At 38.3% G+C, this 24,326-nt stretch overlaps 2 protein-coding genes across 6 annotated transcripts; both read left to right on the forward strand.

Annotated features, from left to right (window-relative positions):
• Positions 1 to 348: 348 nt before the first annotated feature.
• On the forward strand, positions 349 to 17,974 carry ndel1a (nudE neurodevelopment protein 1-like 1a). Of its 5 annotated transcripts, none has more exons than XM_034119144.1 (10): positions 349 to 432; positions 2,771 to 2,867; positions 7,433 to 7,586; positions 10,010 to 10,158; positions 11,013 to 11,149; positions 11,313 to 11,486; positions 12,645 to 12,739; positions 12,841 to 12,986; positions 13,467 to 13,501; positions 15,856 to 16,044. In XM_034119144.1, the coding sequence occupies exons 2-10, from the start codon at positions 2,782 to 2,784 to the stop codon at positions 15,864 to 15,866; spliced, it is 987 nt and encodes a 328-aa protein (XP_033975035.1). In that variant the 5' UTR covers positions 349 to 432; positions 2,771 to 2,781; the 3' UTR covers positions 15,867 to 16,044. The 5 variants fall into 5 exon arrangements, with proteins under 5 accessions (XP_033975035.1, XP_033975034.1, XP_033975036.1 ...); XM_034119143.1 differs by having other exon boundaries at positions 13,464 to 13,501; positions 15,856 to 16,005; XM_034119145.1 differs by having other exon boundaries at positions 13,464 to 13,501; positions 15,859 to 15,948.
• Positions 17,975 to 20,951: 2,977 nt separating this feature from the next.
• armc7 (armadillo repeat containing 7) lies at positions 20,952 to 24,038 on the forward strand. The gene is made up of 3 exons (XM_034118976.1): positions 20,952 to 21,147; positions 22,396 to 22,539; positions 22,630 to 24,038. Exons 1-3 carry the CDS (start codon positions 21,060 to 21,062, stop codon positions 22,971 to 22,973), a joined length of 576 nt encoding a protein of 191 aa, XP_033974867.1. The 5' UTR covers positions 20,952 to 21,059; the 3' UTR covers positions 22,974 to 24,038.
• The last annotated feature ends 288 nt before the right edge of the window (positions 24,039 to 24,326 follow it).

Raw genomic sequence — 24,326 nt, forward strand, 5'->3', positions numbered from 1 at the left:
CTGTTGTAGTCGATGAGCAGCAGATGGTGCTAACTTGATATTGACTTATTTTACGTTATTTGTTATAATGCGTGATCATGCGCAGTTTGTGTGCAGCAGTGAAGCTCGTGAACACAACAGAGCAAGTGAGTGCTAAGGAAATCCACCCTAAAATCTGTTTCTTTCCAGGGTTGTTTTCAATAGCTTTATCCACATGTATTTTCCCAGTCTTAAAAAGAGAATACAATAGTTTAATATGTCACACTTTTATCCAACCTGAGTCACACATATCGGGATTAATAATATTCATATTTAGGGTGGACTCTCCATTAAATTCCCCACTGAGAGGAGTCAGCACAGATCATCAGACATCAGAGAAGAAGCTCGGCCTCAGCAGCTCACACAAGCGGGAATAATGGACTGATAAACATCACTGTTTGGGGCGATGTTCAGGTACTAAATGCTTTTGATTTCATTGTATTTTGTCTTCATTTGGAAACCAGTTCAATTAAAACACTAGAGCCAACATGTCGTCGGCTGCAGCTGGTCGTTTGTTCGGTTCACGGCTTGTTTGCACACCCAGTTTTGACAGCTGAGCTCAGCATCATGTTTGTGCTGTTAGACGCCAATCCTGGTGTCATTCTTGTCCTGTTTTATGTAATTACCATAGATAGACTGTATATATAAAGGGTAATTAATTACTCAATACAAAAGTATGGTATTTTTAATGCATCAATTCAACTATTTTAATTTGTTTGCCAGGTGACTAATGTTATAATTAGTCAACCAGATTACCATATGGTCAGTGTTCAACAGGGTCATTTCTCATTTGGAAATTAAATCAGTATGTCTAAAGAAGATTTTAAAGTGTAGGCCAGTCTTATAAAACACAATGTTTTTTAAATCCTATAATATATTCCTTATAATATCGAAATGTGTAGGTCAATTCAGTTAACATGAAGGAAACGTTTTTTTTGTAATTATTCTCTCTGTTTTAGGACTGTTCCAATTATCAAAAAGAGAAAACAGGAAATAAATAAAATAAATCATCCTCTTGCAAAATATTAACAGTGTTTGTGTTTTATGTAGGGGGCATACCTGGCCCTCTTTATGATGCTATCGAAATGGCATGTGATGCATTCTCTTCTACTGTAATAACATTATAGTTTCCCTGTGGGCTGCTGGTTGAATGTAATCTGAAGCTGAATTATTCAGGAAAAATAGAAAGATATGTTTGGGCAACATAAAAGAAGTCAGTGACATTAAGAGCAGACAAGCTCTCTTTATGGTTAATGACTTTTCTGTTTGAGTTTTTGAAGGCCAGATTGCCTTCCCTTGTCCTTCAGTTGTTGTAAAGGATTTTTATTGTGTCAAGGACATTTTCACCATGATGCTAGAAGTCAGCAGTATTTATTGTGACACTTGAGCCCCTGCTGGCCTTGATGCCTTGTTATCCTTCTCATACCATACACTTTAATAATCACATACCATTCTTATTAAGGTTTATTTCAGTTTTTGGACCTGCACAATAGTTAGGTAGTGCATTCTGGAATTCTTATTTGCTGTTCTAATTTTAACTCTTGGTTTGCTGTTTTGAATATAATAATTTCTCCCTATTATTTCTGACCAGTCTCTGCGATGCTTATGTACTGTAGAAGTGTTGTCCATAATCAAACATCCACGAGATAACAACGTTTTGGAAAATATGCTTATATATCCTTCTTGCATATAGTTACAGTACATGAGAAGATTGGTTTCACTGTAGGATAACATTGATATAATATAACTTATTTCATATACAGCTTTGTAGCTGGGCATTTTCTACTCAATAAAGTGTCATCTTAACCTGTTATAATATATAATCATGTATTTGTTGATTATATTATGTACTGTATAATTAAAACGAATCTGCAAAGTAACAAAAATACAATATACCTCTGAAAAGTACAAATAGTTAAATACTGAACATTAGTAAGTATACTGACTGACTTGCTACCTCTGGCCATACCATTTAATTGTTTGGTTTACAGGTAAACATCTCTTTTGATTCCCGTTCAGTCAGCTGGGGACACAAAATGGAAAGAGCAAAAACAGAGCTAAAATAGTGCAAATTGAGCAAAATGAGGCATGGCTGAAATGCATGATCTGTTTGGTATTTTGAAAAAAAAAAAGTATAAATATGCCTTATATAGGTATGGTCCTACACTATATTATTCAAATATAGCATGATAGGTCCACTTTAAGTCAAAGGGATTGATTAATGTTGACAAAAAATGTTCTGGTTTCTCAGTTGGGCGTGTTCCCATCTGCTGCTGCATTGAGTTGGGTGTTTAGGGGTTAAATTCTTGTTTCCTCTCTAATTATGAGTCAGTATAAACGAGGCTTCGGGCCCCAATGTTACCTCTGGGAACAGATCAGGCAGCACTCGGTTGCATTTTTAACTTAGTAACAGATTTGTTGTCTTGTGTAATGTCAGAAGGGCCCTTGTTTTGCCAGGCTTAGATTTATTTGATCTTATGGAAGGCCAATATCAAATCCAAAAGGCTGTTTTGTTCAAACCTTGGAGAGCAGAGTGTGGTTCTCTGTGAGGGGAACTCCTCAGGGTCTCTGTGAATCAGCAGGGAGCTCTTTTGATGATGAATTCCTAGCTGTGAGTTTCTCACTCGTGTCTTTATAGACTAAGATCTCAAGCTATTGGAACATTGAATGAGTTTGTTTCAGTTCTGAGAGATAAACCTGGCCGTTTTATCTCATTGTAATCACTGTTGTTTTCTTATTCCTTCCCTTCCAGATTTGTTTGCCATGGAAACAGATATGATACCAAAATTCTCCTCGAAAGACGAGGAAATTAACTTCTGGAAGGCTCTTTCTCTCAAGTACAAGAACGGGTATGTAAACTGACTCATATTGTGTTGTTTTGTATAAAGGATAAAACCAACATTACTCCATAGTTTTTGTTTTTGTCAACAACTCAAAGACATCCTCTATCTTGTCCTTTTGTGTCCTACATTATGGTATAATGTGTAGACACCCCTGTTTATGATCTGGGCTTGTCCCCATTGTTCCACATGACAACAATAGTGAGCTTTGTTGTAACCGTTTGTGTTCCTTTTTTCTTCAACATGACAATGCCCCCCATGCAAAAAACACGCTTTATCTGCACAGCTTGGATTCAAAACTGGGGCATAGAGTTTGAAAAATGAGAGCAGGGAATTAGTTAATAAAGATATTACTTGCAGTTGCATTGTGGGAAATGTAGGATCTAGGTTTTGTGAAGCTTGACTCGTGCTATGGGGCCAAAAGTCAACGTATTTCTGACCATTCATCTTCAAATCTGCACAACAATAATGATTCCAAAATGCTAACGTTTTTCTTTTTAATGCAGCTGCAACAGTATTTATTTGATTGTAAAAATCATACCTTTTAAATCTGAACACCATGCTCTCACAATTGGCTACTAACTGCCACATTTCAGTAGAACATATAAACTTATAATCAATCAAATGTGAATGCACTGAATGGCCAAAAGTAGGCAACGTATGTAGACACCTGAGTATTGGTCTGTTTTCCCTGGTTTGCGCACTTTAGTCCAAAACAAGTTCAATCTAAATGCTTCCACATACAAAGAGATATCTTCTATTGGACAATAATGTTTCTTTGTGGTTGTGTTCATCCCTTTTCTGTGGCAACATGACAAAGCCAGCTCCAAAAAGACAAGTTTTTTCCCAGTTTAGTGTGAAAGAACTTGACCTTAACCCTATCCAAAACCTTTGTAATGAATCGGGCTACATTTGAGTCACTGATTGTACCGCTGAGTGGCGGTTTAGATCCCAGGCTCTGATGGAAACACCGGTGTCTTTGTGTCTGTGGGAACGGCCGCTCATCACAGTGGGAATACATCACCTGAGGAATGTTTGATCTGCTGTCTTGTCATTGGGTTTCAGTCGCCCATTCTTTGTCTTTCAATCAAACGCCAGCCTTGACATATCCAATGACTTTTTTTATGTGGGACAAGCATTGAGAGCTGCAATGGAAACCTGTCCCTTTATTTCCCAAAGTGATGGCTCATGTTTCACATAAAACATAAAGGGCTTTCATATGTCTGTGCTGTCCCATCTTTGAATGGCTTTATGTAACTGGGCAGCTGCTGCTTTTGCTGTTCAACATTTTAATGATGTAAAGGCTGCTAAAATTAGCTCCAAAATATAATCGTATTTTACAAGACATCACTTGATTAAGAAGTGATTACATCTCGACCCGCTTTGCTAAAGGAAGCAGAGTCAGGCCTACACCCAGTTATGTAATCTCTAGACAATGAGCTTCCTTTCAAATCAAGGCTGCATCCATCCTGTTTGTGATGTACAGTAAGTGTTTTCTTCTATACATCTATTCATGCTATGAGGTCTTGTATTATTAAGGTGTTTAGTGTTAAACTAACTTTAGCCACATTAAGTTTCAAAGACAGTAGTGTACTAAAAGATTCCTACATTGCATGATTGTATTAGCAGATTTAACAATAGGGACCTAGAAAAGCTCACTCCAGTAGAATGCAGATCTGTTGCAGGTGTGTCACGTTCTCCCCCTAAACAAAGAAGAGTTGAATGTCACTCATTTGCCCCTCCCAGCTTCATAGCAGTCAAAGCGGAGGCCAAGATAACTCAACCAAAAATGTTTTTGTCTTGTATCGTCCCTTGCTTGGATGGTATGATAGCCAATAGGGCTGCACGATTTGGGGAAATAATCTAATTGCGATTTTTCTGACAGATATTGCGATTGCAATTCGATTTGCGATATCTGTTTTTAAGCGACCCAACAGAAGTTTATTGTAAAATGAGGCCATATCTCCGGCTAGGAAGGTCGTATCAACGTGCTCCCGTCTCTAGCACCCTGCAGCCCGAGCTACGAGTGAAAGAACTAAACTTACATGAAACTTCCGTTGGGTTGCTTTAAAGTCAAGCTTCAGTTTCAGATTCACCCTGTAATAGAAACATGTGATGGAGCATTACTAACCTGACTCAGATGGTTTGTTTCACCATCTAGGAAAGCTCCATTGGAAGCACTTTGGAAAAGTATTTCAAAAATACTTGGCAGGTGATTGGATCAATCTGTCTATCACCTACTATCATGGGCCACTTCTGATTGGTTAACAATGGCTGGTACATGTGGAGCACAGCACTTCTGATTGGTGTGTATTTTCTTTTTTAAATCGCAGGCTTTGCGATTTGATAATCGCATCATTTAAAATCGCGATTTCGATTTAAAATCGATTAATCGTTCAGCCCTAATAGCCAATCAGGTATCGGATTAATCTGCAGATACTCCTGTTCACACATTTCTAAATAGGCCTGCAACAAGCTGGGTATGGCTCATTTGAGGCCCCTGATAACAGGTTGATAAACGAGTTGGCTGTCAATGATAGTATAAAAAAGTCGTATTTTTTATAAATTGTGAATCACAAAAATCAGGAGAGGTCCTTTCTGTCATTAATGATCAGAAATACATATTAGGCTGATATATCCAGGCAATATATATTTATATGATATCGATATCGGCATATGAGACTTGATATTGTCTTCAATGTTGGATATCGTACAGTATTGTACTGTATTATGGAATGAGTATTTCCTGGTCCTAAAGGCTGCATTACAGTATATGGATGTATTTCTTTGGAAGTAACCAGACTGTTCTAGCTGTTCTATTATTTGCCTTTTTGCGACTGTGGTTGAGTGGTCTACCAATCGCAAGGTTGGGGGTTCGATCCCAGCCCCTACAGTCAACATGTTGATGTTTCCTTGGGCAAGATAATTAACCCCAAGTTGCTCCCAGTGGTTCGGCCAATGGTGTGAGAGTGTTAGTCTCATTGAGCAGGTGGCCCCCAGTATGGCGGCCTCTGTATGAATGTTTATGAATGGGTGAATGATGAGTTGTAAATGTAAAAGTGCTTTGAGAGGTCCTAAAGACCAGAAATGTGCTTCATAAATGCAGTCCATTTACCCTTTGATTACCCACCTAGGCACAATGTCCACGTAACTTGGATTTTTTTGTAAAAAATGTCTTAATGTTTTGTGAAAGCAACAGTCAAGCAATATTCAACCATACCATTTTGTTGCAATATCAATATTGGGATATTTGTTGTGATTCTTTTATTTTCCCCATTTCGGCATCTGTGGTCAGATACACACACGCGCACACACACAGTACGAACTCGCACACATGATCGAACACATTATCTCAACACAGGCTAATGCTTGGCAGATCTAAAAATAAAATAACTCATCTTTTAGTAGTAGCATTTATGACGCATTTTAGTTTTGTGAACCCCTTGGAACTAGAACTCATTTAAAGCCGTTGTGCATTTATCTTTGAGAAAAGTCACCAAATAGAGCAAAGTTGTGTATAACAAGCAAAAAGAAGCATTTTGCATCAAGAAAATGTTCCTCTGCTTACTGAGGATTCCCCCGGATGCACTGGAGTATTTTGAGTAAAGATTATAACTGAAGAGGAAGCACCAGTTTGAGAATGAGTCCCAGCCAAACGTTGTGAATCAGTTCAGAGCGAGTCTCTGAGTCTCTGAGTCTCTCCACAGCGGCTGAACACAGGCTGTGGACATGGGTTTTCTGGCTCTGTGCCACCTCCAGCACTTTCACTCACATGATGGTTTCCATTTTTAGACAGCCGGCTCTGCGTGTGTGTGTGTTCATCCGTGGCAGTATCCACACTTACGTAACCTGCACTTTGTGTTTAAGCTGTTCAGTGATCACATGTCCTGTGTGGCTGAATGAAATGTCAGAGATCAGTCCAACTGAATAAAGAGGAATGCCAGTCAGTTTTTGTTTGTTGTCGTTAGATGTCAAATGAAATGTATCAAATGCAGCATGATCTGCTACAAAATCAGATGCATACATTTTGGTTTGAAACTATTGATTTTTTTCATTATCGATTAATGAAAATATTAAACATTTTGAAAAAATTGTAAAATAAATATCTATTCCAGTTTAGAATATTCCAGGGTGATGACTTTAAACGTCTTGTTATGTCTTTTTTTTGGGTCAGTTTTTCTGATTAAAAGATATATGTATATACAAAGAAAAATACGTACCTCAGATGTGTATTTAAGTACTGTAGGGTGTACTTGATCAGGATCCACCACTGATATTGATGATATTGACGGTTGATCATTTGAAGAATCGATGGCCAACCCCTGCTGTTTAAATTCGTACATACTGTGACAATTCCCATCATCCCATGATTGATGACCTGCCACTCAAAAACATACTGTATTGATTATCATGTTTTAGTTTGTTGAATTTGTTTCTGGGTCAGAGCCTATTTAGGATAACAAAATATAAATAACAATGGATGCAGCCACATGCCGTGCCTCCCGTGGCTCTCACCGACCCATTTCTGTCTAGGCCTGTTGTCTAATGGCCTCTCCTCCTCTGTGTGCCCTCAGCTGTCAGGAGGCGCAGGAGGAGCTGCTGGAGTTTCAGGAGGGGAGCCGGGAGCTGGAGGCCGAGCTGGAGGCACAGCTGGCCCAGGCCGAGCACCGCATGAAGGACCTGCAGTCGGAGAACCACAGACTCAAGAGTGAGGTGGACTCGCTCAAGGTAACTGCAGGAGGAAGAGGATGTGGGAATGTGTGTCTAATATGTCCATCTGATCTGAACTGAGCTGTTAACATGTTGGTTTCATACAGCGAAGTTATTTATATGCATACAAATATAAACATGTGTTTGAGTCGGTATTATCCTTCCAGTTTAGAATGATTGGATCATATAATATAATACAGTATATAAAGTATACAATGCTAACTGACAACAAACGTATTAAAGATGACTCGTAGCAAGTGTTTCCAATGGTATGACCTTATATCAAGTTCTTCTCTCAAGAGGGCACTGTCTAATGTTTTTATATTTGATTTAGCTAAGATTAGATATTTACCTAATGTTAAGCATTAAGAAAATTAGCTAGCTAGTGTGTTTGCAAAAGTCAGTCAATGTTAGCTTTAAGATTTGACACAGATGAACTAACGTTAGCACTCTCTGTTGCAAGATCCAGCTAAATCCTCATTTAAATATAATATTTAAATGAGGATTTGATATATCTGCTGATTTTTGCAACTTTTGGAGCTAGGACTAGTTATGTTCATTGTGAAAGAGATACGTTGGTTCATTTGAAAGAGGAATATTGAGAGGTCCCTTTGTCCTCAATCAAAAATTGCAGGATTTCATCATTTGTTTACATTTTATTGACTAAACTATTCATTGTTTTATTTGAAAAAGCAGTACTGGATAAGTCTTTAATCATTTTGATATATATGTTTTATTCTCCAAAAACCCATGATCATTTCCCCAGAAAAAGCGAAGATATGCGTCCTGTCTTGAAAACAATATTTGTAAAAATATCTCTCGTTGTACTGTAGGCTCTGAATCAAGAACAAATTGCATATCTCCCTTGAAATTAATATTTGATGTTTTTTTGTATTCCTTATATCACCACCCGTCCTTGAGTGCAGTCTCTTGGGTAACAGTCCCTCTGTAACAGCTGCTGCTCCCCAGGATGCACTCAGCACTTATTTTGTTGTTTTTTTGTGCACCTGCAGCTTTGCCATTATGGTTTTACTGTATGTAAAAGGTCATGGGAAATGTGTGGATCAAACCTTGTCCAACGCACAACAAAAAAAGTGTGTATAATGATAGAATTTGTGTGTGTCTCTGCTTGTCGGAGGCCTAACTCCAACTCCTTTTTTTGCCTCAGTGGAACCCTGGAGTTGATATAGTCTGTGAGTCCACGTGCAATCTAAATGTTAATCTCACCCCAGGAAGTGCTGATACACCTGTCAGTACTTACCCACCAACACTGCTCTGTCCTAAGCTGGCTGCACACTGTTTGTCTCTCATACATAATGCATCAGGTTGTGTCTGATTCTCGCGCCATAATTACAGGAAGGCGGGATGCCCATTTGTGTGTCCATGTTTCCAGCTGGGATGAGATGTTTGTGAGCCAAAGTGTCTGTCAGGTTTCAGGTTCCACACATCAGGTGGATCATTTGTCTGTTGGAGAATAGTGATAGTATTTCCAACAACATCAATTGCTTTTTGTGAATATGTTTTTGATTTTCATGATACTATTGGCTCAAACGGTTTTACCCACTGTGTTCCGTACAAACACAATTTCAGAAAGAATACGAGCTTTGAGAAAAGGCAACATTTTAGAAAAATGATGTTGTGTTCATTATACATTTCATCCATTGTCTGCAGTTTTGATTAAGAATCTACGGTGGCATAAAGGTGAAAACACAACAGCATTAGTGAAACTGTAAGAAATCAAGAAAGCGTATCTAACACAATACTATTTCACAAAATGCAGGAAACTCAATATTTGAAACGGGAATTCACAAAAAGAAATTACCATTTTTAAGAAAACACAACATAGGAAAATATAATCTTATCAAAACAGTATTTAAAAAAAACACAGCATTTTGCAAAATAATTCAAATCTAGAAAACCATTTCATTCCAAAAACAACACTGGAGAATTGTTGTTTTGAATGTTGTGGGTTAAAACAAATGTGTTGCTCCGTTTTCTCAGTCGATAACATGTTTAATCTTATCTTGCTTGTGTTTCGCACCTCAAGGTCCCCCGTACAAAAGTCACATCACAGCACACAACGTGTTCTTAATGTGACTTGTGTAACTGCTGGCATGTGCTGAGTGAGACTGGAGTAAAAAGACTCCTGTGTGGCTGCAGTTGAAGCAGCAGATGTAGGTCAGACACAAACGGGCCCGGCGGTATTTATTGAGCTGATTGTCTCGGAGCTGGTAGATATTTAGGTCACACTCCACATCCGCTGCCTAACTGGGGAAATGAAGGGGAGCACTGAAAAATGTATGAAAGCATGTCGGTGGTGTGTGTCTGGAGCTGTTCAATCACGTCTCCTGCCCGACGTGTCCCAGATTGAACACATGCGATCAATAATGTGCTGTCTGTCTTCATCCTCTTCTCTTTCTCCTCTTCCTCCTCTTCTTCAGGAGAGGTTTGAGCAGCAGTACTCTCAGAGCTACAAGCAGATCTCCATGCTGGAGGACGACCTCGGCCAGACACGCAGCATCAAAGATCAGCTCCACAAATACGTCCGGGAGCTGGAGCAGTCCAACGATGACCTGGAGAGAGCCAAAAGGTGTGAAAGGGCTCACATTTCAAACAAATAAAAAATCGCTTCTTTATTTGACTATATCATTTCTCTGTTAAGCATTTGATGTTCCTGAGTTACATTGGATTGATTCTTGTCACCAGATGAAGATTTGTTTCTTTATTATGAGCGCAATGCACCATAGACGAGATGTATTTGTATATAATTGAATACAATTTAATGTATTCATCTATATGACACGGATACTACTTACAGGCGATTTGATATTTAAATAAAATGTAAACAATGCAAGGTGTATAGGACTTCTAGCCAATGCTAATTTGCGGTTAGGCTTTAAAGGGATAACACGCATAATCAAATGAGTTCAAACTGAACCGCTGCAAACAGTCATTGAAACACCAATGAGCGATATATTGAGAACAAGATAGAAAAATATATAAAAGCTTTTTTATGGATCACTAAATAAGATTTATTTTTGTATTATAAGGATGAGACAGGATATACAATATTGCATCCAAAATGTTTCTTTAACAAAATGTGTTTTTCCACCGTCAAATCAGTTTCTTTGTGATCCCCGTTTAATCTACATGGAAACAGTCTTTGTTACAATTAACATACTGTATGGGTCAAATATGAACCCCCGTGGGGAACTGAATTTCCTCACAGGGATTAATAAAGGTCCATCTTATCTTATCTTAAATTCAATTGCTTGCTTTCCTTGAACTTAATTCAATCAATGCTGCACATATTGATCTCTTATACATACTTGAATAATGATTAATGAGTGTTAAAGACATACAGAAAGGAGCCCCCGTGAGGATATTGAATTAATAAAATGTCAATCTCAACATTGCTTTTTTTTTTTTTACCTCCTTCCTCAGAGCTACCATCGTGTCTCTGGAGAACTTCGAGCAGCGTATGAACCTCGCGATCGAGAGGAACGCCTTCCTGGAGAGCGAGCTGGATGAGAAGGAGTCTCTTCTTTTCTCTGTGCAAAGATTTAAGGATGAAGCCAGAGGTGATTATTGACCAGGTTTTTACTAATGAGCCACGCTGTCAATCACACGACATTAACATACTGCTGCTCCCCTCCAACCATTTCAAATATCTGCTTTCCCTCATTCTAAGTCTGAAGGGCGGAAGAGCTGCAAAATGTTCCTTTACTTTGAATGTCTTGGTAGATTTGCGGCAGGAGCTGGCTGTGCGAGAGAGGAACACAGATGTGAGCAGGATGTCCGCCCTGAGTTCCCCCACAGAGGACACTGAGAAGATGGACACGGCTGCCCAGGCCTCCCTCTCTCTGCCTGCGACCCCAGTGGATAAAGGTCTGGACAACGCCTTCGCCAACCCCGCAGGTAGAAGCAGCCCACTTCCCTTGAATGCATCTCATCATGAAGATGGAGATGCACCTTTATTTATTTGTCATGCACTTAAAGATGGGGAACATTTTCATTTGTTTGTTTCTTATGAAAAATAAAGAAGTGCATCTGGTCTCTGAGGGGGAAGAAATTATCTACATTTGTTTCTATTTTATTTTAATCTTTCCTTATCTTTCCTTGTTTTATTTTAATGCAATTTATTAGTTTTAATCTATGTTTTAACTTATTTTGAAGGGGGAAGGTTAATCACTTAAAAAAATCAGTAACAAAATATATGTATCCGTTGACTTTGTAGACAATAATACATCAGAGTGGAAGGTTAAGAAGGGTTAATATGTATCATCTTCACACTTGCTTTCCTCAGGATGTCTGGTATCTTGTATAAGATCATTCATTTCTATCCTCTGAGCTGCTATGATCAATATTTCTATATTGATAATGGATCACATGTGAAAGGCCCCCTTGTAGTGACTCTGCAGTTTCTCTCAGCTCTACGGAGCATTTTATCATCCAGTGATTCAGTGGTTTCAGTTCAGTGTTAGTGATGTTATCAGAGACATTCTGTTAAAGCCACAGCACACTACCAGCTCAGCTGCAAACAGCACAATGACACAGCTGGTGGACATAGTTGAGCATGTAGCAGTTATAGCTACATTCATAATGAACTCGAGTGCCTTTTCAAATTGAATTGTTATATGCCACACCCTTTTTATGGATGAATGCATATTTTTTCCTCTTTAATTATTCATGAATATTGGGAAAACTTTAACAATTGATGGTACTATAAATAAATATGAAGAACAAATGAAAACACTTTTTGGATACTCTCCTGATGAACAATGCCCTCTTTTGACATCATATTTGGTAATACAGTAAGATGCAGTGCACCTCAGTATTATTGTTATTTTAAAAAGAGGACTACATTGAAAAGATATAGTAAAAAATGACCTGTGCACTGATTATTATTTCCAACACTGGTCATGACACAAAATAAAGATTCATCCAGACAGTAAGTCTCTGAAATGTCATTTAGCTTTTTACTACCGAGTAAACACCTCCATGTTTTTATAGGCAGTAGTAATTAAGTGAATAATATATTTATTTCACTTTTCTTTCTTTACTGTCTCTGTACAGGTCTATCAAACGGCTTTGGCAGCAACACTCCGTTGACTCCTTCTGCCAGAATATCAGCCCTCAACATCGTCAGTGATTTACTGCGGAAAGTCGGGGTGAGTCAGTCCTCCAGACTTCCTGTTTTCAGGTTTTCCCTTTCTCTAGAAAGTCCCCATCTTTCCTTCATCTCTTATTTATTTGAATGTCTCCACCTCAGGCTCTGGAGTCGAAGCTGGCCGCCTGCAGGAACTTTGCCAAGGACCAGAAAGCGAGGAAGGCGTACACTCTGGACAACGGCAACGTGCTCAACGCAAACACGGCTAACTACTCACAATCACTCCACACGTCGTATTTTGACAAAGCGTGAGTGAAACCAAAATGTATCTGCCTTTTACTACCTGTTGTATCTCTTTAAATCCAGACAGGGATGATTATAGACAAGAATCTTGCAATGTAATGTCAAGATCTAATTCCAGTCAGATTAGTTTAAAGGATGCATTACGAGTGTTATATGGTAAAAAGAAGATGGGGAAATGTAAGCAGTACATTTATTCAAGTCCTCTACTTGAGTGCAAATTCAAGGTTATTTTCTTGAGTATTTTCAATATGTGCAAACATCTACTTTAATTTCACATCATTAATTGAAAGCTTTAGTTACTTTCAAATTACAATTTTCCATCCCTTTTCCTGAAAAATGACTACTATGAGTATTTTAGCAGTTTTGCAGAAGTACTTTTCTCAAGTAAAGCATCAGAATACTTCTTCCACCATTGATGAGAGGTCATGTGATATGTATTGTGTCTGGTGGATGACTAAGGAGGAGAGTGTGTTTCTTCCCAGCAGGACTGAGAAGGTCACATTCCCCTCATTGATTCTGGGTAATGACGGCTCCTCCTGTTCCCTGAGTGTCAGGGTACACTAACGCATGCTGCTGCTGATTATAACAAACCTCTTTCTCCATGTAGAGCTCATAGACATTAACCATGACTGCGGGCTAGAAGATGACTCCCCAGCCACTAACTTTGTGATTGTGGTGGTGGTGAAATGTAATGGTGCTGGAATATTTCTAATGTCTCTCTAACTCTAAGCTGACTGAATAGATCTCTTTCCTACTAGTGTGAGTTGTTGTTTGTTTTGATCCTACATATAACCATTTATTATTAACAAAGAGAGTTTTAAACCAAACAGAGTCCTTTTTAGTTTTCTACGTTTGATTATACCTAAGGATAAAAGCATAATAAAGCTTTATTTTATATCATAATAAGATTTATTTTTTCAAATATGGGTACGTCTGGTGACAGCTGGATTTGAATAATAAAAGAAAAGGCGTTTGTCACGTGAAGTCTTCTTTGAGCGAAATGCTAAAATACTCACAATGACAATGCTGATGTGTATGCATGCTGAGATTTAAGATTGTAGATTGTGGAGTGCTGATGTGTACGTTTTGCAGGTATAAAGTCATAAATCAAAGTATTGAATCGGAAAAAATAGCGACTTTCACTCCAAACCAAAATGGTACCTCATAGTATGCTGGAGGAGAAGTCGAGGAATCACCTAAGTCAGAAGGATCCATCATTTGGGACCCATCAATATTTTAAGTTTTACACCAATACATCCAAAAGTTGTTATATTTAGGTCACGGCAACATTTTGTGGAGTGACAATGCAGTTAGTGTGGCTAAAAAAGGCTTAGTACCAAAGAAAAAGGATGAAATAGTGCATTTGTTGGGGACTATTTTCAGCAAAGGATTAATCCACCGTTGGCAATATGACACAGAGGAAGAATATACATTTAGTTAAATCTAAATATTCCTTAAAACGTAATCCGATGTTTTTGGCACTTTTTATGCTGCTTGTATCTGCAGTTTGTTGTTGTGTGAGGCGGATAGTGAGAGCAGAGGCTGGCAGCGTGATGATGTGACTGTGTTTCTGCTGTGTGAGGGAGAACTACTGTAAAGAGGCAGAGTCTGCATATTGAGATAAATACACAACAAGGTCATTGTCCTTCTGCTATCAGAGCAGGGCGTTTGATATGTACACCACTAACCTTCAGGAAGGTCAGGAGGTCTTACTGATTGTAATAGAGGGAAGTATAATTAGAATAGGGCTTAGGGTTGAACCTTGATACCTTTTTGATCAATGACCAAAGTGTTCATGTATTCATTGATCAGGTATTTCATGATCTAAAATATAGAACTTCTCAACCTTTTAGACAATGTTTTTTTAACACTGATGTATATAGAAGTTTGGCATACTTTGAATAATCCTAAAAAATAAAATAAAGCTTTTAACTTTGTGAAACTAGGGTATTAAAAGTGTAAAATTGCCTTGGTATTCAGAAACTCTTAGTAGTTCAAACCAGGCCTATAGCTCGCCAATTTTCTTTATTTACATTTTATTAGGTCGTTCATTCCAGCTCTGAATGGTGCGTTCCAGAGTCATGACTCAGGCCTAAAGCAAACAAAGGGATTCTGGTCATAGTTGTGACCGACAAAAGAAACCAGTGTAACCGGTCAGATAGGATAACGCTGCAGCTTCCTTCCCACTTTCTGCATTTGAGTTCCATTTTTAGCTTCAGACACATAACTTTGTTTGAAATGCGTCATCTCTGTCTACTAGCTGCAGGCTCCTCTGTGAATGATAGAGACATTAAGAAGGGATATATCCGACAATTTAAGCAGTTTTTTCTTTTATTTCCAATTCCTTTCCCTTTTATTACGGGAGTCCAATTCTGCCAGGAAAATAAAAATTTTTAAAACTGTCATTACCATCATCATAATACTAAGTTAGTTTTCAATCATGATTCGTCACATGAAATCATATCCATTCAAAGAAACATAAAACAAAGTCAAATGCAATCCCGTCAGTTTTTCAAAAATGCTACATTCACATAAATTAAATAAGATGCATTTGTGAAATTATTAAAACATTATTTTTAATCAAAGTTTAGGTCTTGTTTTTTCATTTTATACATAAGTTATGTATCTATCTCTAAAAATAATGAGTATTTTTATTTTTGTCATTCCTACATTTTCCTGGCAGAAATGGGCTTCCATAATTATCAGCTTGTTTAATCATAACTGCCTTAATGAAGTGGTATTCAATGAAATGTTATGGAGGCTTTGCCTAATACGTCATGTTAGTATGACAGTGGCTGGTTAAGGTCATTTGTGCAACACTGTTCTTTCTGAGACCTTCCTGGTTTAATGTAACTCTTGTAACTGTGTTTGCAGCAGGTCGGTGAATGGACTGAAGCCTGGTACCCTGACGGCCATCACCGCCCCCCCCGCTGCCTCGTCCCAGGGCTTAGTGCCTCTCGCTGTTTGACGGTAAACCCAATGCATCGTCCTTCCAATTGAAAATCACATCTATGAAGACAAGGCCTCAGACAAATACTGTAAAACGTTATTGATGTACTGTTGTACCCCTCTCTGTTGTTCTGACCCGATACACTGTACTTATGGGTCGCTGTCTGTATATTTCATGTGTTACTGTATCTGCTGTTTGCTCACTGGCTTGTACAAAGATCTACTCTTCACAAATTTAAAGATTTACTAGGATCTCACCCTGAATTGCGAAATATGTGCACCATATCAGCCTAAAAGCATGGATTGATTACTGATCAGGCTTACCGGCCACAGGCCATAGGGTCAGGTTTCACATGTTCGACCCAGGAAGAGACTCAAAATGACCACAAAGAAACATGAGGGGACTACAACGAGACACCAAACAACTACAACGAGACACCAGACAACTACAACGAGACACCAGACAACTACAACGAGACACCAGACAACTACAACGAGACACCAGACAACTACAACGAGACACCAGACAACTACAACGAGACACCAGACAACTACAAAGAGACACCAGACAACTACAAAGAGACACCAGACAACTACAAAGAGACACCAGACAACTACAAAGAGACACCAGACAACTACAAAGAGACACCAGACAACTACAAAGAGACACCAGACAACTACAAAGAGACACCAGACAACTACAACGAGACACCAGACAACTACAAAGAGACACCAGACAACTACAAAGAGACACCAAACAACTACAACGAGACACCAAACAACTACAACGAGACACCAACAACTAAAAGACTCAAAACAACTACGAAGAGACACCAAACTATGAGCCTTAAAATGAGTCCAGACAAAAACCAACAACAAAGTGATACCAAATAAATACACAAATATTTTAAATGACTACAAAGAGAAACCAAACAACTACAAGAGACACACATCTAAAAAATGTACAAAGACAAACAAATCAACTTCAAAGACACACAAATTATCCAAAAAAGACAATTAAAATGACTACATAGAGCAAACTTTAACTTCAGAGACTTAAAAAGTTACAAAGCAACTAAAATAGATACAGAAAAAAGCAACTACAAAGAAACACACTGATTTAAAAAACACACAAATCCACTACGGGCGTTCAAAAATACTACAAAGAGAGTCAACATGACTAAAAGAACCGTAAAACCAATAATAAAAGACACGGAGAGGCAACTACTGAATAACACATTTGCTAAACAAAGCGTCTGTGCCCTGGGGCTCGCTGTCTCACAATCCTCTGATTAAATATGCAATTCAAATGTGTTTTTTTTAAATAAATAAAGAATGCAACAGCTTTTTTGGCCTTTAAACCTTTATGTATACAGTCTATGCTTTAAACTAGCAATAACTTCAATTAAGTCGTCAGTGATGTGCACTCACATCCACGTGCTGCAACCATGAAAGGAAAATAACCAGTTATATGGGTTGCCACATGCGCAGATATCCTAAATAATCGTGTGCCACATGGCCAGTTCACCATTAATTATTGATGTTTGCAAAATGTGGGCCTCACAGGTTAATGTTTTAAACATGATCTCTGTTGTGTCTGTGATTTTGGAATTCAACCGTTATCTTGTGACCCCTGTTTTATAGAATTTAAGTTTCAAGCATTTTGAAAAGAAGGGAAGGTGAGTCTGTGTCATTGAAGTGAGTCAAACACCATCTATCCTCTGAACGATGTGACATGATGTGTACAGTATGGGTCATATTGATCAATGTTTATCGACAGCCTTTAAGTGGTGCTGCTGTCGTGTTCAGACCAGTTAACCAGCATTCTTTTATTCTGTAGTCAGTTTTGATCATGTTGTAAAAGCTTTTGATTTATAACACATTTTCAGTACTGTACACAATGAGCAATTGAAGCACTTTGACTTTGTTTGAACTCACTTTTTATTCAAGTGCAATATTGCTTGTTTGTTTGTTATAGTTTGTAGGTTTTATTTATTTCAGATTTCTTTTCCGGCATGTTTTAATAAAAGGTGCAATTCTGTAACATTTGTTACGCTTCAATCTTTTTTTGCTGTGGTGGAAATGGGCGCTACAATTATTGAACTGTTTTGGAAATGAATCCATCATTTTAGGTATTTTTTTTAGACAAATGCTTATATTATTCTCTGATTCCAGATTCGCATATGATACTTTTTGGGGTATTTATGTCTTGGATAACCATTTATTAAAAGTCAGACAAAACAATTAATTAAAAAACATCACTAGGGCTGTGGAGATTATTCCTTCATAATAAAACTAGAATTTGCAAATTAATTCATACTGTTGAATTAACCGTTAGATGCATGAGTGGGTCTTTTTTGACCCGGTGAGGTGGTTTTCTTGAAGTATCTTTGTAATTACATTCTATTATCATTTCATATTCCAGCTATTCCTCAAAAAACATGTTTTGGATATCATGCCATTCAAATTTTAAATTGACATTTTATACTTTTTAAGAAATTGTAGTTTTTGTATTACAACCCCAGGCTTCCATAAGTGGGTCAAAAATGACCCGCATGCATTTTCTATGGAATTTTTTTTTTTTTTTCAAAATGTCACTCGTGCATCTAAGGGTTAAAGGAACATTTTGGGTGTATTTCTTTTGCTTGTATTGTATTTTTAGACTACTTTTAAATCGGCAGGCTCTTCAAATGTGCTTGCATTATGTATGCATCACATTACAATTATTTAATTGTTAAATTAAATCATTAATGTAACATACAAAATTACTGCATAATGATGTTTACTGCAAATAATGAGAGAGTCTAGCCAGATGTAAGGGTCCGTTTATGGCTTGTAGGCCTAATGGAACGAATGGAAACCTACAGGGTGCATTTAAAAATATAAAAACGATATGATAAATAGTTAAAGAACTACAACTTGAAAAAAAAACAATATGCCCCTTAAATGGTAATCAACACTGCCCTCTGCTGGACAAACATTTACAGGTAAAAAACAGAGCTGTACTTGTCATATATTGGTCATTTAATTGTGAGTATTCATGTCTCAAAACAGACACAAAGCAGTACATTTCATGTGTGTGACTGAATAATCCAAAATTATTTCTGTGATCATGCACATGTGTCTCCAGTATAGATATCTTCAGGCTATGTACAGGAATATATATACATGTAGAGTCTGAAGAGTCGTGTAGTACAACAGTGATAGTTCAGGCTGCAGTTCAGCTGATCCTTCCTCTCTTCTTCTCTGCCACCTCTTCGATCTGCATCATCCTCCTCTCCATGATCTCCCTCCTCTTGGCCTCGTTGCGTTCTCGCTCCTGAGCCTTGAGCTCCTCCAAATCCTCAAAGAACTTGTGCCTGCATGGGAAGAGGAGGAATCATATTTATTATATTGATTAATGATGGAGGAATGAAATATCGGACATAAATTAATAATGGAAAGCACGTCTGTGTCCTTTAAAACTTTGCATTTCACTACTTTATTGTATTGTGCTATATTGATATCCGATTAAGCAATTTTTCAAGTAAACTCAAAATATTTACTGGTTCCAGCTTCTCAAATGTAAGGATGGGAGGTACGATACGATACGATATTACTTTATTTGTCGGATCAGGTCTGACATTTGACTTGCGTCACAGCAGCTCCATGTCCAACATCAACAGACAAATATCCAGACACAAATACATGAAACACAAACAACAAACATTTAACATAACAGCACAATCAGTGAGAGAAAACATGCTCAAAGAGCCTTCAGCGTGCATTTGATCTGGGATCAGCTCTGTATTTACTGTGAGAATTGACTGATGCACAAAAGAGTGCTTCAGTCTGACTTTATTGAATCGTGGGACCCTGTATCTCCCATTAAGATGGTAGCAGTTCATATTCACTGTTCAGAATATGGTTTGGGTCAGAGATGATGTTGTTGGACAGCCTCACTAGGTTGTTATGATAGGCTGAGTCATAGAGTCTCTGACAGGGTTGACCAACAATCTTTGAGCAGATTTTTAACAGGTGGAGCAGTTTTGATTTGAAAGCTGCTGACAAACATTTGTACCAGGTAGTATTGCAGTACTGTAGAATGGATATGATCACAGATGTAAAGAACAACAGAAGAATATCTCTGCTCGCCCCAAAAGACCCAAGACGGCGGAGAAAATAAATTCTGTTTTGTCCTTTTGCACAGATATTCAATGTGATCCTTCCATGACAGCAGATGGTCAATTCGGTCAGTTTTTGTATATCATAGTAAACTGTAGGCGTGTATTGTGCAACACAATTATTAGTCCCGCAGGAATTGTTTACAGAATAATCAATCAATCCAGAAAATATTTGGCAGATCAGTCGATAATTAAATTAATTATATTTGCTAAATAGGCATACACAGTTGTCCATAACTGTCTAGTAAGTAGTGTTATTTGTAGCCTATGTAGAGTAATGTACCTTGTTTGTAGCTGCTGAATGATGTCTGTATGTTAGCTTTTCAATTTAAGAAGATGATTAATAAAGGATTCATGGGAAAAACCAAAACCAAAACATGCACACAATGCAATACATCATTAGTTACCTGTTGAAGAAAGCAGTGCCTAATCCCACAAGAAGCGTCCCAAATAAAAAGGGTTTGGTCAGACGCTTAACCGCAGACAGCTGGTGATTCGTCATTATAGCAACATTTGCAGTGAAGTGCCTACAGGCCGAAATGTAAGCAAAGTTTACCCTACATTTGCTTCACAGCTGACCTTTAGCTAACCGCTCCATACACACCTCCTTGCTTGTCGTGCAGTTGATCACGTAACACGACTTCCGGTTCACATTGTTTATGCACCAATCAAATGTATCTTGCAAAACACGATGGCATGTATTTAACCACCAAAGCCAAAATATGTTTGTTTTTTACTGCGTTTGGGTGGTTTTATTTTATATTTAAAAAATAATTATGGTTATTTAAACTTTTTTTTTTAAAGTTGAAGGTTTAGCCGGAAACACGTAGTTGTACGGACACATTTAACAGACGGACCACAGTCTTATCATGGCCATACATTCAGAAGCCAGTGCATAAGGGCAAGTTTGTGTTTCATAAATAGTTTATTTATTATAGCTAGAGTTAATATAGTTAAGCTAATAATATGTGGAAGAAAGATTCGTCCGAGGGCTCTGACCGGTTTGAATATTTACAAACTCTGGTCACTGAGTTTCAGGACACAGACAGTGAAGGTAGGTACACTTTTGTCATTACTCAATGCATTATGTTTATTAGGTTCATTTGAGAATGTCTTGAAAATAGAACAAATCTCGTTGTTTATGTTGAAAGCACAATCCGTCATGTAAACAACAGGGTAACCACCTCCATCACTCAAACAACAGAATTAGAAAACTGCTGTCAGTCTAGCACTGGAAAAATACTATAACCTAAGTAAATCTAATCAAGTAGTTAGGTAAAATTGTGAGTTACTTGTCTTGCATTGTACTTCCTCTATTCCAATTTGTTTTCCTTTGTATACCAAATGTCAGAGTCAAATACTGCACTTTTTACTCCTGCATTTATTTGACAGTGCAGCAGGATGGTCTGCATTGCATTACGATTTTGAGTAGTGGGAGGCGAGCAAATGATTTGAGTCACCTGTTCAACTGTATTTCCCTTGATGGATGTTCTGGGTGGGCTGTGTCTGATGTGCCATTCTTCTTCAGTTTTGTTCATGTTCAGCTGCAGACAGTACGTAAGCACTTCGGTTATTGCCATGCAGTAGAAAGTTGATGGGAGTTTCAGAGGATTTGATGTATATGATGATGGATGAAGTGATGATACAGATTTGTGTAGTGTAAAAGAGAGGACCGAGGACACTGCCCTGAGGGGCTCCAGTTTTTGTGGTGACTGTTGATGATGTTATATTTTATGAGTCAGTGGCCTGTTTCTGAGGAAGATATGAACCCAGTGATCAGAAGTGATGTTGAGATGTTAAATGTAACCTTTATTTTAACAATTTATTGTCTGAAACGTTGAATTAACAGAGTCTTTGATTTACTAATTCTAAATTAAGGATAAATCCTTCTTTTGTTTCCACAACCTAATTGTTTCCACTGAGTTTGAACTTGTTTAAAGCTTGTTACCAATATATACATTTCATTTCTGATGTGTTGTTTGAAGCAAAAACCTGGTTAAAAAACATGGTGATTTTATTTAATGTACACACATAATTTGAACAAACATTAAAAATGTTTTTGTTTTTCCTACTTATGACATCCCTCATTTTACAGTTGAAAAATAAGGGTGTCACTGCTCTCTGGTGGACAAAATCTGTAATGATGTGATTTCGAATACATGTTTGCATTTCTCTACTGTCTGCATCTTCTTGTTACTTATCAGCTAGTATGTATGTGTAAACTGATCTTGACTGTAATTTATTAAATGAATGTGTTCTTTTGAACTATTATTTGCTTACATAACTTATTTCACATTTTCAGAGGCAAAGGAGCAGGTGCTGGCTAACCTTGCTAACTTTGCATACGACCCAAACAACATGGAGAATCTAAGGGAGCTACAGGTGCCCGACCTCTTTTTGGACATGCTCACTGAGGAGAATGCCAATTTTGTGGAATTTGGAATGGGTGCGTACAAATGATCATCTCCTTGTTTTCGCATTGTGCATACACTGTTTCCTCACATCATCACTTTTCTCGTGTGTGTCATGTTCTCAGGGGGGCTGTGTAACCTGAGTATGGACCCTGAATGCCGAGAAGTTATCCTGCAGTGCAACGGGATCAGTTTGGTCACAAATTGCCTGTCGAACCAGAGAGAGGAGACAGTCCTGTCAGCCATCACTACACTGATGAACCTCACTACGCCCTCGTCACGCGCTGAGATCACTGATCCGGCCATCCTGCAGTGCATGCTACGTTTCTCGCTCTCAGAGAGCCCCCGCCTGCGCAGCCTGGCCGCTGTGTTCCTGCAGGACTGCTGCAGTCAGGAGCAGGTGGCCCGGGCGGAGCAGCAGATGCAGGGACAGCAGACTGCAGTCGGCATCCCGCTGCCCAAGGACTGAGACAGCTGAGGTTTTCATGTCGGAGATTGATTTGTGAGAAGATACGTTTGCTCTCTATGAGAGTATAAGAAACATTTGACACTTTATGGCCCCACATATACACCTGCTGCAGGGATTTTCTCCCATTAGGACAAAAGAGCATCATTGATGTTGGGTGAGCAGGTCTGTCTCACAGTCAGTGTTGCAGTTCATCTTAAAGGTTCTGGATCGGGTCAAGGTCAGAGTGCAGACTAGTCATGTTCCTCTATATCAAACTTTCTTTATGGGGCTGGCTTTGTGCAAGGAGTACATTGTCCAGTTCAAAAGGAAGGATAGGAACTGTGTTTAAGGGGATATTTTTGTTGACGAAAATATCAATTTATCCTTTATTCTCCATCAAATTGTTTTCATTCAAAGTTGAAGACTCCATATCTGTTGAAACATTTTTCATATTTGTTTACCAAAACAAATGCATTCCTCTGTTCAGTGTTAATGTGTTTTGCAGAATGAACAGTCTTTATTTTAAGAAGTCCATGACCATTACCATATACTGCTGTAGCAGTGTAGTACCGTTTGGTCAAAGCTACATTGTTTCTGGATTACAGATCCTGTGCTGTGTATGAACAGCTGATATATTCTGCTAGCATACACACAGAACAGATAGCTAGCACACATTTAAGTGTAGTGCCTTTTTTTCTCCAAAAGTTACTGGATAGTTTTTGCAGGGCTGTTTAGTGAGAGATGAATACAGTTGATAGCTAATTGCCTAGAAACAGCATGTGAAGAATGTAACTAAGTTGACTTGCATAAGGTTGTATACAAAGGGTTCAGAGAGACCACATCTCTTTTGTAATGCCAGATTCACTGACTGTAAGATCAATATCAGTACCTATTTCCCCCCAAAATGTACATTCCTTCTGCTCTGAAGTTATTTCCTAAGACCCAGGAAGGATGCTGGAGCATTATAGCCAACTAGTTGACTATTGAACTCTGTGCTCTCTGTAAGAATGTCATGTTCTATTACATTAAATTCCAACCCAAAAATATGTTAAATGAAAAGTGTTAAATAAACCAAGAGCCACGAAAGCTGTTTGTTTTTCTTCTGGGCTCTTAAGAGCTATTTCTGGGCCGAGTCCTTCAGGTCTAGACAGACGAGGACATCTGATCCTGCTGCCCAGCGTCAGTTGGACTGCACATGTAGCCCGGGCAGACTCCAGAGGAAATTCTTTACAGCGTGGAGAGTGTGTGTGTGTGGCATTCATTGTAAATGCTACAAAGATCTCCTTTTCTGTGTGTGTGTGTGTGTGTGTGTGTGTGTGTGTGTGTGTGTGTGTGTGTGTGTGTGTGTGTGTGTGTGTGTGTGTGTGTGTGTGT

This window comes from Trematomus bernacchii, unplaced genomic scaffold, assembly GCF_902827165.1.
Source record: "Trematomus bernacchii unplaced genomic scaffold, fTreBer1.1, whole genome shotgun sequence".
In the NCBI taxonomy this organism is placed as follows: Eukaryota; Metazoa; Chordata; class Actinopteri; order Perciformes; family Nototheniidae; genus Trematomus; species Trematomus bernacchii.